The following is a 15,625-nucleotide window of genomic DNA, read 5'->3' as shown; positions in this document are numbered from 1 at the left end:
CAGAAAGATTGAAAGCCGAGGAACCATCGATTATTACCAGTGATCGCTGATAAATGTACGCTCATCAACAATATTTTGTGTTAATTGAACTGAATGTAACCGTTTTGGTCAGTATTTTAAAGATGGCGCAATTTTTCCGGTAACTTCAAAATTGTAAATGTCAATGCTGACCCTTAGTTCGGTTGCGCAATACACTTTTAAGGCGTTTACGTCTTTCGGTAATACTAATTGCTTAAAAAAATAAAACCGGTCAAGTACGTGTGAACTCGCGCGTCTTGAGTTCCGTACCTCAACATAAATACTTAATTGAATTTTAGGTGCCAATTGTAACCTCAGGCACGGAACCTTAGAAATAATCATTAACGATTTACATCCCATTGCTGATTTCGGATCCATACGAAGAATAAACAAATAAAAATTAAACAATCCGTAATAAACTTTAATTAAATTGTGCCATTTTCGCTGGATTTTTAGGTAGGGTTTATTGGAATCATTCATTAACCATACATAATATGTATAAAAACAATATAATTTCATACACTGACATACAAACAGCAGTTTAAATTAAGTAGAACAGCAAAACGCTGCAAGGCATGCGACGCGGCCCTTTCTTGTGTCCAATGGTGATTTTGATAGAAAGTTAATTGGTACGTGGGATGACAACCTCTCACTCGTTAATGGCGTTACGTCTTACTTCATTACGTCATAAATAAGTCTATATGGACATCACGATTGATGATGAAACTGTTTTGTATACGTGTAATGACCGCTTATAGCAGCATCTTATTTAGTATCGCATTTTGAAACTTTCGTTTAAACCGGACTGAAGAGATGTTTTACGTAGAAATAAATTACGTTATGCATATATTGTGAGTGCTCTTGAGAAGTATTGTTTAATTAGTTGATCGTTAACAAGTTATTTTAAATCTTGAGAACCTGCTATTGTGCCAAAAATGGGAAACAAAAAACTTACGATGTTTTTCATAAGGTATATATATGCAAAATATAGTCATTTAAATATAAAATATGTAATATTTACGTAAATATACTTTTTAAACGATTACCAAGGAACATTACCATGGACCCTTTAATATACGTTGATTGTTGAAAAGCAGTCATTTAGCCCGTGGGGTTCTTTTATACACAAGAGTACTGAAGTGCACACCTGCCCTAAATGCCTTTGATATGCTTCTACTTGCTAATATTAATAATGGTTATGTTTAACTTCCTTTTATATAAAAAGTCGGAACCCGATTTCGTAATCATATTTTCTGAGAAAGACTGATAGATTTTTTGCGGTGTCAAATAATTTATTTATTCTTTTCACAGAAAAGACAATGCAGCGTCTTAATTTAGTTAAGATCAACTTGAATCACATATATTAGAAACACCATAAGCATAGATGAAATACTTAACAATTTAAGACATAATATAATTTGCAAACGAATATTATGTAGTTTGAAAATAAAATGACATTTATTTTATTATGAAACATCAACTCAGTAATGCTTGATAGACAAAAACCGACTACTTGCATGAAATGCACGATGAGACATCATGTTTTAATGACGAACTTAAAGTGCTATTTCACATTTCTTGAATAACACTGAGTGTGCGCTTTAGAAAACATTTTGTATTTCTAACTCGAACATGACTGTTTCTGCCGCGTCAACTCTTATATTGAAATACATCGACTATTTCCACTATTATATTTATACGTAATTCTTCATGCCTGACTTCATTCAGACTGCCTCGGTGGCGTAGTTGTATTGCATGTTCGGTACAATAGCGCTCTGAGGTCCTGGGTTCGAATCCCGGGTCGGGCAAAGTGATATTTGGGTTTTTCTGCTCAGTATCAGCCCGGAGTCTGGAATTTGTGCCCGATATGGCGATAGGCTCGCCCCCTATCACATCATGGGACGGAACATACTTGGCGAAAAGTGGGTGCCCTAGTTGCGCCTCTGCATACCCCTTCGGGGATAAAATGCGTGATGTTATGTATGTATGTATGTATGTATGTATGTAATTCTTCATCATCGACACCATCCACTATCTGTCTGGTCCTACCGGATATGAGATCTTTTCCATTACATGTTTTCTTGAACAGAATTCTTCAACAAAATCCCTACTCACTTAATCCAAACAGAATGATACATCCATAAACGGTGTCAAGTATACTCCAGGTTTTGGTGAAAAAGTCGTCAACTTACAGTAAAGTAGTTCTAACATGTTTAGCGGGAACGCGTTAGCTTAGAGCTGTGTATACAATGGCATAATCAGGTACCGGCGTGGGGAGCAGATGGATTGTGGGTTCGCGGCTGTCGACTGTCGGGTGTAATAACCTCGGCGCGTAGGGAAATCCTAAAAGAAATCTGCATAACTATGCGGAATGCGTTAGCGAATGAAGGGTTGATTGATAGTTGGACAATTTTGAGCCTTAATGGCGTATTTATAAAATTATTTTTTATTTCAATAAGGAAAGTAAATATTGATCTATCTGCAAAAATATGAAATGAAAAAAGTGTAAATAATAATTATCAACAGTAAATTTCATACTGTATATTGCATAAGTTTTAGCCACAATGTAAGGAAGATTTAATAAAGTTCAAGAGAGTAAAGCGAGTACAAAATGTATAAATTGTCCAGGCTACTCGGAAATCCCAAGTTTCCTTAGCAAGAATGTAATCCACGTGACATACCACTAAGTAGTCTTACATCGCGTCTGGCAGCAGAATTTATGGAAACAAGCGAATTCCTGATACAACCTTAAAAAATTAGTCGATTTGACATGTCTTTGAACAGTGAAGTTTTAAAATAGTAACACAACATGTTGTTTAACTAGCAGCTTTATAACCTCATTTCTAATCAAATACCTCCCAAATTGCGAGACAGAATTATTGTTTCGCCAAAGCCTCGTTAAATTCAGCAGGGTGTTCTACATGCATGCGAGGATACCCAAGGCTCGAAAATATTCTCAATAAATATGAATATTGAATGTTGCAAATGTATGGAGGGTATAATTTTAGCGGTTAACCATAATTTAATCAATACACCACGAATCATAATGGTATTTGTTTTTTTTCTACGCCTCACCCGCCTCTACTGCATACAAATATAAAGGATTGCGAATTTAAAAATACAATCACAGCACTCTCAATGCCTGTGATTTAAAATGCACAGCCCATGTAACCATTCTCGCCAATTTTTAATTTAGATACAAAATTAAATCCATTTTGAATAATTGTCATATTGGAGTGAATTTATTCCAGCGTGGCAGCTCGTGCAGCTCGATGCACACAGCAGGAGGTCGCGACGCGAAGGGACGGTGCGAATGCCTCCAAGGTAGACTAGTGTCGCACATAGGATCATCTCTATTTGTACTGTTTGAGTTTATTGTATCTAAATATGAAAGGGAAATGTTATTATTACTATATATTTGAAGACATGTAGTTAATAATAGAGATAAGTAATCACAGAATGCAAGTAGTAAGTATTCAAATATCAAAATTATTTTAATTACTATGAACACCAATTTTTGTAGTTAGCTTATCAACATATTATACTTTTGGTTACCAAACTGGATTTCTTTTTTAACTTTTAAAATCAATATATGAATTTTTACTAATAAAATATCGTAATATAAACAAATAATAATATCACTTTAAAGCACTATTTGAATGCATATATGCAGCAGCCAGTTCGTTACAAGTATATACGATTTTAGTATTTATTAACGTTAAATGTAGTCGGCAACGAGACCGGGAAGACCGGGGGCTGATTTATGATGATCAGATTATACTCACACACGTACTTCGAGTAAAAACTACTTGGAACCCGCGCAACAAGGAAGAATTATTAAGTGCATGAGAAGCGATTGAAATGAGTTAAGTAAAATTGTTTTTAGTCTCGGGGTGATGAATACATTGTGTCCGTCTTTTATTTTCCGATTCCTTATTATAAATATTATATGTGTTGTTAATGTCTTAATAAAAAAGTCACCTTTCATACTTTTATGTGTGATAGGTGACTTTATTATTATTTCCGCAAATTAATTAATTTGTACATATTTAATTAATTTTCCTACGTATTTGGGATTTTTAACTTTTTGCCTAATGCACGTGTTATTTTTTTATATAAGGAAATATATAATAGAAGTATATAACTTTAAATATCACATCACATATTATACACTACATTTATTTTATTATTACCATATTTCTATTGAAAATGTTTTACACTTTCCAGTAGGTACCAACCAGTAAACAACATAATAAGTATATGATTTTTATTTGTTTGTTTTGTGACGTTCCTACAATCTGAACACAGCTTGCAAATGAGAAGTGCTACTGAGGTAAGTATGTATATGAAATGCGAACAGCTTTTTCAGCCTCGAACAGTTTTTAATGAGATAGTATTTTAGTAAAGGAATGTTCATTCAATTGTGTTAATAATGAAGACCTACATGGTCGAGTCTACAACAAGTTATGCGTTGGAATTTTTTAAACAGAAAAATAAATTATTTTACAATACATTCTGACTACATTCTGTGCTTGTATTCTTTGTTCGCTTTTATTTTATCTACAATGTTAAACGAGAAAGAGAATTTCGCATGTTTTCTTGTCTATAGTTTTCTTTTTTTATTTTAGAATACAATGACATTAAAACAAAGGTATGTTTCGAAACAATTTATCATGTTAATTGTCCATCAAAATGCGAGCCGAGAGCCATGTGCGTAAATAGGCAAAGGTTACTTCACACAGACGCGAGATATTAATTTATTATCGATGTTCTGGCACACATGCACATTTTTTTCTATCGAGAACAAATCCATTGACTAAAGATCATGTTTCAAACAGGTTCAGAATAGGTCGTGATTGGAGGGAGAAAAAAAAACAATTTTGCCGTGCTCCGCGCGGTCATAACGTCGCGTTTAAAAATTAATCGCTGGTATAGAACATGTAACCTTCTTTGTAGTTTGGATGGAATATTTGTTGTTGGATTGTTTTCGCAATTATTTTGCGGTGCATAAACTTTGTAGTATTTAAGTTATTTCGAAAAATAAATTATTACAAACGTTAATTAAAACATCACAGTCTGTCTTTAGCTACAATTTAGTCATTGCAGTAAACTCAATGAAAATATTTATAATATCATGCATATGCAACAGCTAGTTATGTGTCGATGCATATTTTTTATTATAATAAATATACAGCCTGCTAACGCTCTTCACAGACGATTATTTACGCTCAACGAATGGTCGTATTGATTCTCAATCAACTAATTGCTTTGTTACAACGGTCGCCAGTCACCATCGACGTCCCGTTACCGTCAAGACACCTACCATCAGGAATCTGACATCACCATACTAGTAAAAAATGGCGGCTTACCTGTAATCGTGGAGCTAGCAAAAACATCTGAGGTTAATTGTGGCTCTATTATTTGATGTAGCTAAATTAACAAAATAAGAAATACACTTTGCTTGTCCATCTTTTTGTAGCTGTTTTTGCAAATTCATATTAAGTTATTAAACGTTGAGTAAACACAAGCTCTTTTCCACAAAGTGGTATATTGAAGTATGTATAGACAATACAATAAATATATAACTTAATAAATAAAAATAATATACTCGTGATATGGCCTTATAATAGAGACAATGAATGAATAAGGATAATGTTATTCAAAACGCCAATCGTATTCCTCGTGGCTTTCCATTGAGTCACTAGGCTCCGCGTGGATTAGATATTAGCTATGTATAGTGAGGCTTTTTGAGAGTTTTTGTGGCAATCTTAACCTTTTATGACGATCTTCAGAAGGATTCAGTATGCCAACTCTTTTAGTTGTTTTATAATATTAGTTTATTTTGAGACAAAATCATGGAATTTGGGTTCATACCTAAAACAGATAAAATTGTATTGTATTGTATATTATACAAAACTAGTATGGGTCAAAGCTGTTGCATCACCAGGATATTGCAAGCAATTATATTTTATAATGCGGAAGAAATCGAATATCTGTATACGCCATAATAATTTACTTCAATTAATAATATTCGGAAAAACTTTGTTGAAAATTGACCAAAGTCAAATTCGAAAAAAATAAGTAGATATAATATTATGGATCTTTACAAAACACTAATTATAATAATAAATTGTATTTAACTTCACAACAGCCTTGATACACATAACAGACAAAGAAATCATTTTCCGCATCCACCTGGATGCAATGTAATTAACACATGAAGCATAAATGTAATAAGAGTTCTTACGACGCTTACATTATTCATTCTTGTACAAGCCTCATACGAGAGATGGCTTTATAGATAGAACAGATGGGCTTGTGGGGACTTGGCGTGTGTTTGTGAATCACAAGGGCAAACAGAACAGAGGATTGTGGTGGTATTCTAAGGATTTCGTTTTTTTTTCTTGTTAATCCAACCATTTGTGTTTAAGGATTTGGGTTACTATGCTACCGGATTGCCAACGCAAATTTTGAAGATTTAAAATTTGCTCGTTTTTGTTATTTATATAAGAAGTATTGCAGCGGAAGCTACTTATAAAGTGTTTCCCAATACAAAAGTTCAAAAACAAGTCACACCAACTAAAAACACTGTAGCGATTTTCGCCATATACTTCTACTACTAGTCAGATTAAAAAATCCCATTATTTCTCACGGGAGCTAAGCATCGGGATAAAAAATAGCCTATTTCTTAAAAGACTAGACGATCTCTCCGCGTACCAAACTTCATTTAAATCATTAAGATCTTTCTGTGTTTATTTTTTACAAACATCCAAACATTTTGCAAGAGTAATAAGATAAGAAGCAAGATTAGAAAACTAACTCTACTATTCATTTAGATTCTAGTTAATAAAACTGTATGAATACATGATGAAACAACTTAAGTACAAAAATTAATAAAATACCTGCGAAGTGATTGAGAAAGATCTCTTTCACTACGATCACAGTTATAACACGGTATTTTACTATCGCCTAGTCGCTACCTGTTCTAATGTCAATTTTTCGCAATGCGTAACATACAATTTTTTAACTTAATATGCGAATAATTTGCCATAAGCACGACACGCTTACACTAACAAATTCTTGCGGTATCTACTATCGGGAAATTTCGTAACGTCTGCATGCCATCTTACGATGAACTTTAGCACATGTCCTCGATATCTCGTTCGGTTTGACAGTTCCCAACGTTGACTGACAACGTAATTATAAATGCGAATAGGTGTTAAGACCTTCGCTTCACCGTACTGCATACTTTGAATCAATCAAGTAATAAGTAACAATAAGAACCTTGTGTTGTACGAAACAATAAGATTTCTGTTATTCACTGCGTTTATTATTCACATCTCCAATCTTACTGTTACTATGAAAGTTTCCAGAGTTTATTTCTTAATCTAAAAACTTATTTGTGACGCACTAGTCATTCATTTACTTTGTGGTGGATCCATACTGTAGATGATTTTGTCTGCAGTATAATAAGCCGGCTTTTCAGGATAGCATTACTTTCAAATGGTAACCAACATGAGGTATAAAACTTTAACAGTATGTATGAAACGTTTATTGAAATTATTAAAGAGACAAGCGATCTCTTACAATCGCCATTCCTCCTTAAAGATCAATAAGGTACCAAACTTTCTGGCAGTGGGATCACTTGACATCAGTTGATACGCTTGCTCATTACTTTTTATTCTGGATTCATAGAAACTAGCAATTTTAAATAGGCATCGACTCCAAAATTGGTATCCAATATATACCTGTTATGTGAAATTATTTTTGGTTATGAGTGGTTTTTGAAGGCGGTTTAATTTTTTGTTAAAATTATTTTTATGTATAATATAAATACATAATCCAATTGGTGTACAAATTGATTTCTATAACTTACTCGTAGGAATTACGATCACACATTTAAAACTTTAAACTAATAAAACTGACTGTACTATAGGGAATGTGTTCGACGAAAGTTCTGTCACTTAGTTGCGCAATCTGAATCTTTTACTCTATCAATAAATATAATAGTCCTAAAATATTTATATTAAAAGAAGTGAACAATAACATTTTATTATTGATAAAGTATTGCTCTATATCAGGATACTCAAACACATAAAAATAAATAAATCCAAATGTTGTAAAATTCTACTACGTTTCCAAGAATGTATTTACTTACATCCCATGGCTATATGAAAAGTGCCAAAAAATAATAAACGTTACAAAAACATACATAAATATTAATTCCAAAACCATTTAAAGATGTCTCATAATGTATTTTACAAATTACATTGTGTAGTTAATAATTAATATTCAATACAAACAAACTAAAATTCAATGAACATAACTTCATATGTTTGCTTTAATAACATTCAAATAAATTGTTCCCATCTAAAAAATCAATAATAATATACCGAAAATTACATTTTATATTTTTTGCCATATTAAAAAAAGTATAAACAAACTATAGGTCTGAAATGTTTCTTTTTTATCCCCTCTGTGGCTCTTGTATGGATTGTACAGCCACGTATAGTTCGTGCACGTACCCTATTGACCCAAAAATTACAAAAACTGTATGAACGAGAGTGCTATTCAAAGCTGTATCAAATGGCTTAACCAACATTATCTGTTATACAAACAATAATAGATGTGAAGTTCGATAGAGCGATCTAATTTAATTCAGCAAAGAGGCCGTAATATTAATCAATTTAAAAATTGAATAGGTCTGCATACAATGTTTCTATGATTAGTTTTCATTCAGAGGTGTCAAACACGTCTCGTTAATTCATTTTATTATTATTTCTTGTCCTCAATTCTTATGTTTGTAGGCCATGAACTACCAACCTCGAAACCTTTATAAAGAGATGCAGATCAGGTTAGAAGAAATTAAAATTGCAAAAAGTGTTAGTTTCCGCTTTTATATCTTAATGTTTTTTTCGACGCCAGCGACAGACATTCTGCTCGTAACGTCGTGATATAAATTACTACGCTAAATCTCCTTCATTCATATTACAAAAATGTTTTGTTTATTTTTATACACAAAATATTTGCGTAGGATTAGAGCGTAATTTTTCCACATTTATTATGTACTAAACGTCTCACGACGTCAACTAAAAATTAATAAAGTAAATAAATTAAATTACGCCTACACAGATACAATCTAACTGAACTTTACTGCACGTGTAACTGCACCTTGACTCTTGTGTCGATTTGATATTCATGTCAAAAATTCGTTGAGTCATGCCGTCAGAACGTCAGATGTTCGTTCCCTTGTACTGTTTGTATTGTCTTACTTGAGATCGGACCCGGTGTGATGTCATAGTTCATAGAAACGCCTTCAATGATGTCGCAACTGCATGTGTGTAACTGCACTTTAATACAAGCGACGCTCCACGGCGGATCATTTTGTAGTATTTAAAAAGTGGTCAAGTGATGTTAGTTGTTGCCGGTTGCGCAACTAAGATGGATATCGCGGAGGCAGAAGAGGGAGGGGAGATCGTAACAGGTGTAAGAGCAAGCGCGAGCGCACGCGCATGGGCGCGACGCAAACGAAGGTCACAACTGTGGCGTTGTATGCTGTCGCAAGTGTTTTACTTATTACCATTCAGACCTCCATTCTTCTATAGGTTTATGGTAATTTCTATAAAAGCTATTGCTCAAACTCACCACAATACAATAATAGTACTATGGCATACTTATTTAAATTTAAACGGGTACCTACAATACATTGATTGTTACTCACCTCTTTGAGGCCATCAAGGCGACCGAGGGACTTGGACTGTCGCAGAGGTAAGAAAGCTTTGAGCGCATCGATGCGGGAAGAGCGTTCGGGCTCCGCGTTGGTAGCGGCGGTGAGGTCGGCGCAGGAGAGACGGGCCTTGCGCCGCTTGTCGAGCAGGTGCTTGGCGGCGCGCGACCGTCGCTGCACGGGCACCGCGTCCTCCTCGGGCTCGCTGCATACCTCGCGCGCCGCGTGCACCGTGTGCCGCCGCCGCGACACCGGCGGCGACGTCAGCCGCGACACCAACGACTCGAACATCACACTCGCCACCCACTACGGTAGTCACGAGCGGCGATCACGCCACTCTCACACACATCCATATTGTGCCGTAGCTCGGTATATCCCGTACCGTTGAACGCCTACAATCAAATATTATTTTCTATATGGACGAAAGCGCGGGCGGTCCTCTGTGGCCTCTCGTTACTCGTTAACAAACATGCGATCACAGTGACAGTCACAATCGTGCCTCGCGTACGCGCTCGGGTGTTGATAATTTAGATCGTTGACCGATCGCGGTATTGTCACCATACCGATAGTGGCTCTCGAAATGGCATTGTTTGAAATTCATTCACACAGTGTGCGTACCATGACGAACGGAAATGGCAAATTGAGTTGCATTTGCATGGTACTACTGATGTAAAGGTTACATATAAAAAATATACGCACGCGAATATAAACAATGGGTGTCGAAAGCAAACCACGCTGGTTTTCACACATTATGTGGATTATTATCAGGTTCTTTAACCTAGTTACCGAGATAATAATTGAGTGAATCCATTTTTTGTTGGTATCATATTCAGCATTGTGAGTTATTAAATGATGCCTCATGCCAGTGTAGTGTTAGTGTGTTCATAACATTGTCATGGCAGCTTGCCATCCAGCCGACGAAATAAAATCTTGCAAGGCCAATAACTGAAAACTAAAATAGAAACACTCCAGAAAAATCCTGTCACGTGCTTACAAGATCTCTGGCAAGAAAGATTTGGCTAAACATTGTTTGTGCAAAGAAAATGTTTACTTAAAATAACAGTGGATTCGATTTATGTGTATAATTTATAAATGGAAGAACAAATTGTTTTCGTTCGTTTTCATTCAACACTCAGATTTTGATGAATATTATTCAAGACGTCCACAAATATCCACAAATAAATAACAGAATATGCGAGATATCGGAAGTCGAAACAAATACCAAAAACCAATGAATTTATTATGGATTGTGGTTAAAAATCTTGTTTCCTTAGGTTTTAAACGGCAATAAACATTGTACTTACAAACAATTGCGAAAATACTTACGCGACTTGAGTTAACTCAGTCGTAAACTAAATGTAGTCAGTCACATTTTCACTTTTACACCTGTGTCGAAACCATTGTTTACTTCTTTTTAGTCGTTGTGAATATGTTGTGGGAAACGAATAGGCAGCGCTTAAACATAAAACAGTATGGGACGGGCGACCCATATTACTTATAGTTTATAATTAATCGAATTAAGCGAGGTCATTATGGTTTAATGTTAAATATTCATACATTCCGCTATAGATTCGTGTCTCAATATAATTGTATCGAGCGAAGGGTGTCAATTGACATGAAGCTTGTGGGTATGTTACGTACGGGCTAACTCCGGTCGCTCGCATCGTTTGTGGAGCATGGCTCAGCTAATAAAACGGTTAGTCCTAAGCCGGCGACGTCAACGCAAACCGGTACGCGGACCGGTCCTGCACTACACCGCCCCCCGCTTCCACTACACTCGCGCACATCCCTATGTCCACAAGTAATTCGAAAATACAAATAATTATACATGTCACTATCAAAAAATTATATGCTTAACATCTCGCCAGCCTCTCCTATTTCACGGCTCGATGATACTTCGTATCAGATTCATCGCGGAGAACAAGATGCGAGCGAACCGGCAACCCAATCTGGCCAGCGGTCTGACTAACCGCAGTTTAGATTGAATGTAAACTTTCAAGACAGCAAATCAATCGCTGTGCTCCCGTCCTGACCGTGCCGCGAGGCAAGATCACGCCAATATCTGTCGCCTACGAACTTAATGTCACTGTGATGCAACCACGCATAATATATCGTTATTTTTCAGACAATAAAACCGTGAAATTCCATTGTAGCGTGGAAACAATTGGCGAAAGTGTAGTATAAACGGTAAGTTAGCCAATAGCAAATGCAGTGACAAAGACGAAGATTAGAAAGTGTGTTGTGTTGTGTATCTGAAAGCCTGATACGAGTACGCACACGCTCTGATTGGCGCCCTATCTACAAATCTGTCGTGCTGATGCCGCGCTACTCGCTGCTCGCTACACCACTACACCGCTCATTAACCATTACCGACGCGACGCGACGCGGCGACATCGCACAACAATGTTTAACACGCGTATCTATCAAATGTTACACTGTCTAACAAATTAGTTTTTTACCGTCGGGCTTTACCATTGTTCACAATATCATTATTACAAATCCATACAATGTAGCATATGACAAAAAAGTAGGTACCTCAAAGCAGACCAATACAAATCTGTTTACATGATCGATGAACCATTGGGTATAATAAATCTTTATTCGTTTCGCATTTTTTGTAGCATCGCATGTCAAAAGTTGTCAGTGTTTGATGTACGAATTTTGTACATCGGCCATGTCGGAATATCCAGTCAACGGGCGACATACGAATAAAGACATCGTTTTTATGTAATCGATACAATTGCACGATAATTTTACAGGTGTAGGTTACGGAAATATTACAGAGTTTAGGAGGTCAGCCGGTAACCTTGGTGTGTAAGTGGGTCGGTCGTGAGATGGGCTATCGGGTGGCAGACGTCACGCTCGGAGCCCCCACGCCGCCCGCAACGTCTCGCTGACCCAGCACGGAACTCTATTATCGATACTGACCCACCGATCTACAATTAACTAAATCATTTCTGATCAAAATCGCATACCAACCGTGAATCACATTCTAGCTATTCTCATGCTAAAATTTCCTCTAAACAACCTTTGTGGCACACATTCAAAACACTATTGGAAGGAAGTCATTTATAAGATTTTATTATTATACAAGCAGATTTAACTGTTCTTATTATAGCATGGTTCTCATCGAATAAAATTGTGCCACCAAAACACGACAAAACATCAGGCACGGAATCGTTCCTCTAATGACAAGACGTGAGTGAAAGCCACCAATTTTATTTGAACTTACTTTATATTAAAATATTCTAGACAAACTTAATACACAACTCACAATAAGTATTAACGCCTACATGCAACGCGTAAAGCGGTCCATATTTATCTAAGAAGTCTTAGTATTAAAACCAATTTATTTTATAGTTATCTTCGACGCAAGCTTCTATGGTGCATTGCGTTCTATGGTTATTTAATGATAGTGTTCTATTCCTTTTGATACTAACATTAACCGCAGCAGCCATATTTTCTGATTGCCGAACCGTGTTTATATTACTACTCTTTAGTTACATAAACATAATTCAAAAATAATAAACATCATGGTAGTATACTAACCACATCATATTTCGAAATGTCTTCATCCTATCAGCTGGCAGTTTGAGAAGTGGAGTATTTCCAAATGGAATTATTGGTGGGAAAAATCTTTTAATAATTTTGTTATAATATTCCTATATTATACCTCTAATTGTTAGTTTAGTTTACTGTAAGATTGACGTTTAACAGGAATAATTTAATTAGGGACATTAAACGTAATATGTAGTTTGTTTTTAATTAAACTTGACTAATATAATATTTGAAGCCGTATTATGAGAAATAACAACCAAAATATCATTGGAATTCTGCAAACGCAGCAAAATAAAATAATTAAAATGAATTTCAAATTGAGCGCAGACCGCACACTTCTATTAAAAATAAAAAAAATGCAGAAACATCAAAGAGCATCTAGAATGTTCCTTGAATAAAAGAATGTGCAATTACATTCATTGAGCAATTGAAGACGTTATAAGGGCCGGTCCGTTATTCAATACTAGTGCATAGTATGGTAGTTATTTAAATGTTGGCCCTCCGGTGGGAGCGCCGTAACCCGGTCGCCACTCCACTCGCCAACAGGTAGTATGGGAAGTAGACATTAAGGGCTCGATGATCAATCATTATAAAATACTTTGTTACGAGTAAGTTCTATACAATAAACGCATTCTTTACACTGATGTAATGGTTTATTGGTGTGTAAAAGATTACAAGTGTTTGCATGTTGTGGATCTGATAAAAATCTATGTCAGGTAAAAACTTATTAATATTATAAATGCAAAAGTTTGTGAAGACTTTCGGATGTTTCTTAGAAGGCAATTCTGAATCTGCTTACGGCTGATCGGAACGGATTTGTATGAAATTTGATACAAAAATATACCACGCCCGGATTACACGTGGCAACTTATTATCCCAGAGAAGTATTCATTGGGAATTCTGAGAAAGGTCTTTAACGGAGGCGTTTGTAAGCAATATCAAGTAAATACATGAAATAAATCAAGGCTGAGATGAGAACAGACATTGCTATACCACTAATGCATTATAATGGCCAATAAATATTCCGTACATCAATGTAAAGTAACCAAAATAAATTTCACAGAACCCGTGACCTCCGTTTTACCTCAATCACCAGGTCAAGGTATATCGTGCATTTTAACATCTTCACTTATCTCCAATTGACTAAAACACAGTGCTTTCTCCAGGTCAGAGCCGAGCATACCTATTTATAACGGTAGGACGGCATCTTGTAGGTCGCGCAAATATTTTATACTTGTTAGATTAGATAGTTCCTACCATACAAGGCTTTATGGACATTCTTGTTTGGCGTAAAATTAACTATAGTCGCCTTCCTGTTTCGTACGTAATTAACTAGTTGTTGGTAGCGACGTCGTTCGCGTGTATTTTCCGGTTTTTATTTGAAACTCTTTTAGACTTTTATGAGTTGTAGGATTGTCAAATAATTATTTAAAAAGAATGCCTATTGTACGTATACCCATAAACTCAGTAAAGTTACGTTGTATCTATGCTCAAAAATGCAAAAATTTAATAATAAGACGGTAATGTTTGCGATCTTTATAGCAGATTTAATAACAAGCTTTTTATATAGGATAAATGCATCAATTATTTTAATTGCTATTCGAGAACAATAAAAATTCTTACTATTTTATTATAAACTCTATTTCCGCTTTGTATATATTTTATACTTCCGATCCAGCCAAAAACCTGATGCATCGGAAATTAAAATGTTTGTTGTTCAAATTAAATTATAAAAAACTCCCATAACATTTAACATATAATTTCAATGCACCTAAAAAGCGATCTTTTGTAGCAACTTGATGATAAAACGATGACATTATTTGTTCTCAGATAAATAGCAAGAGATGCGTGAAATTTGATAATTACTAAGACCAATTATATCTTATCTTGCATCATTAACTTCGCCCACTTACACCCGTGTCGGAAATCGGGACAGTTTTTAAACAATTATGATGATTATCTCTATATGTATATTGTTTTGCAAAATATTCATTTTAATAAGGAATTAATTTAACGTTCTTTTATAATTATGCTAAAATGGCAAAAAGTACGTCAATCTAATACCTACAGATAATACCGTAGTTACAAAAACACGAAATCCCCTTTGATTGACGACTAAAGCAATGATTAGAATATTTCTAAGAATTCCAACACGAGGAACGCAAAAACCTCAGTTTGACAAGATACGCTACCTGACCATTAAGTGCCTATTAGCTTAATGACGTGAATAAAGCAGAGTAATATAATTGTGGCAGAGTTTTATACAACTAATTTAACAAATGAACATTGATGTAGCCAATTATATTGTAGGAAACATGCTAA

At 35.3% G+C, this 15,625-nt stretch overlaps 1 protein-coding gene across 2 annotated transcripts in view; it reads right to left on the bottom strand.

Annotated features, from left to right (window-relative positions):
• Positions 1-15,625, bottom strand: part of LOC115455874 — a 124,538-nt gene that overhangs the window by 50,164 nt on the left and 58,749 nt on the right. Inside the window, exon 2 of one of the 2 annotated variants that reach the window (XM_030184637.2) lies at positions 9,740-10,137. The exons of the other annotated variant lie outside the window; for it this stretch is intronic. Within the exon in view, the coding sequence (XP_030040497.2) occupies positions 9,740-10,036 (297 nt within the window). The 5' untranslated portion in view covers positions 10,037-10,137. The remainder of the gene's footprint in view (positions 1-9,739; positions 10,138-15,625) is intronic. 2 annotated transcript variants of the gene reach the window in all.

This window comes from Manduca sexta, chromosome 10, assembly GCF_014839805.1.
Source record: "Manduca sexta isolate Smith_Timp_Sample1 chromosome 10, JHU_Msex_v1.0, whole genome shotgun sequence".
NCBI lineage: Eukaryota > Metazoa > Arthropoda > Insecta > Lepidoptera > Sphingidae > Manduca > Manduca sexta.
Note: the sequence above shows the minus strand (reverse complement) of the source record. Positions and strands in the feature narration are given on the sequence as shown.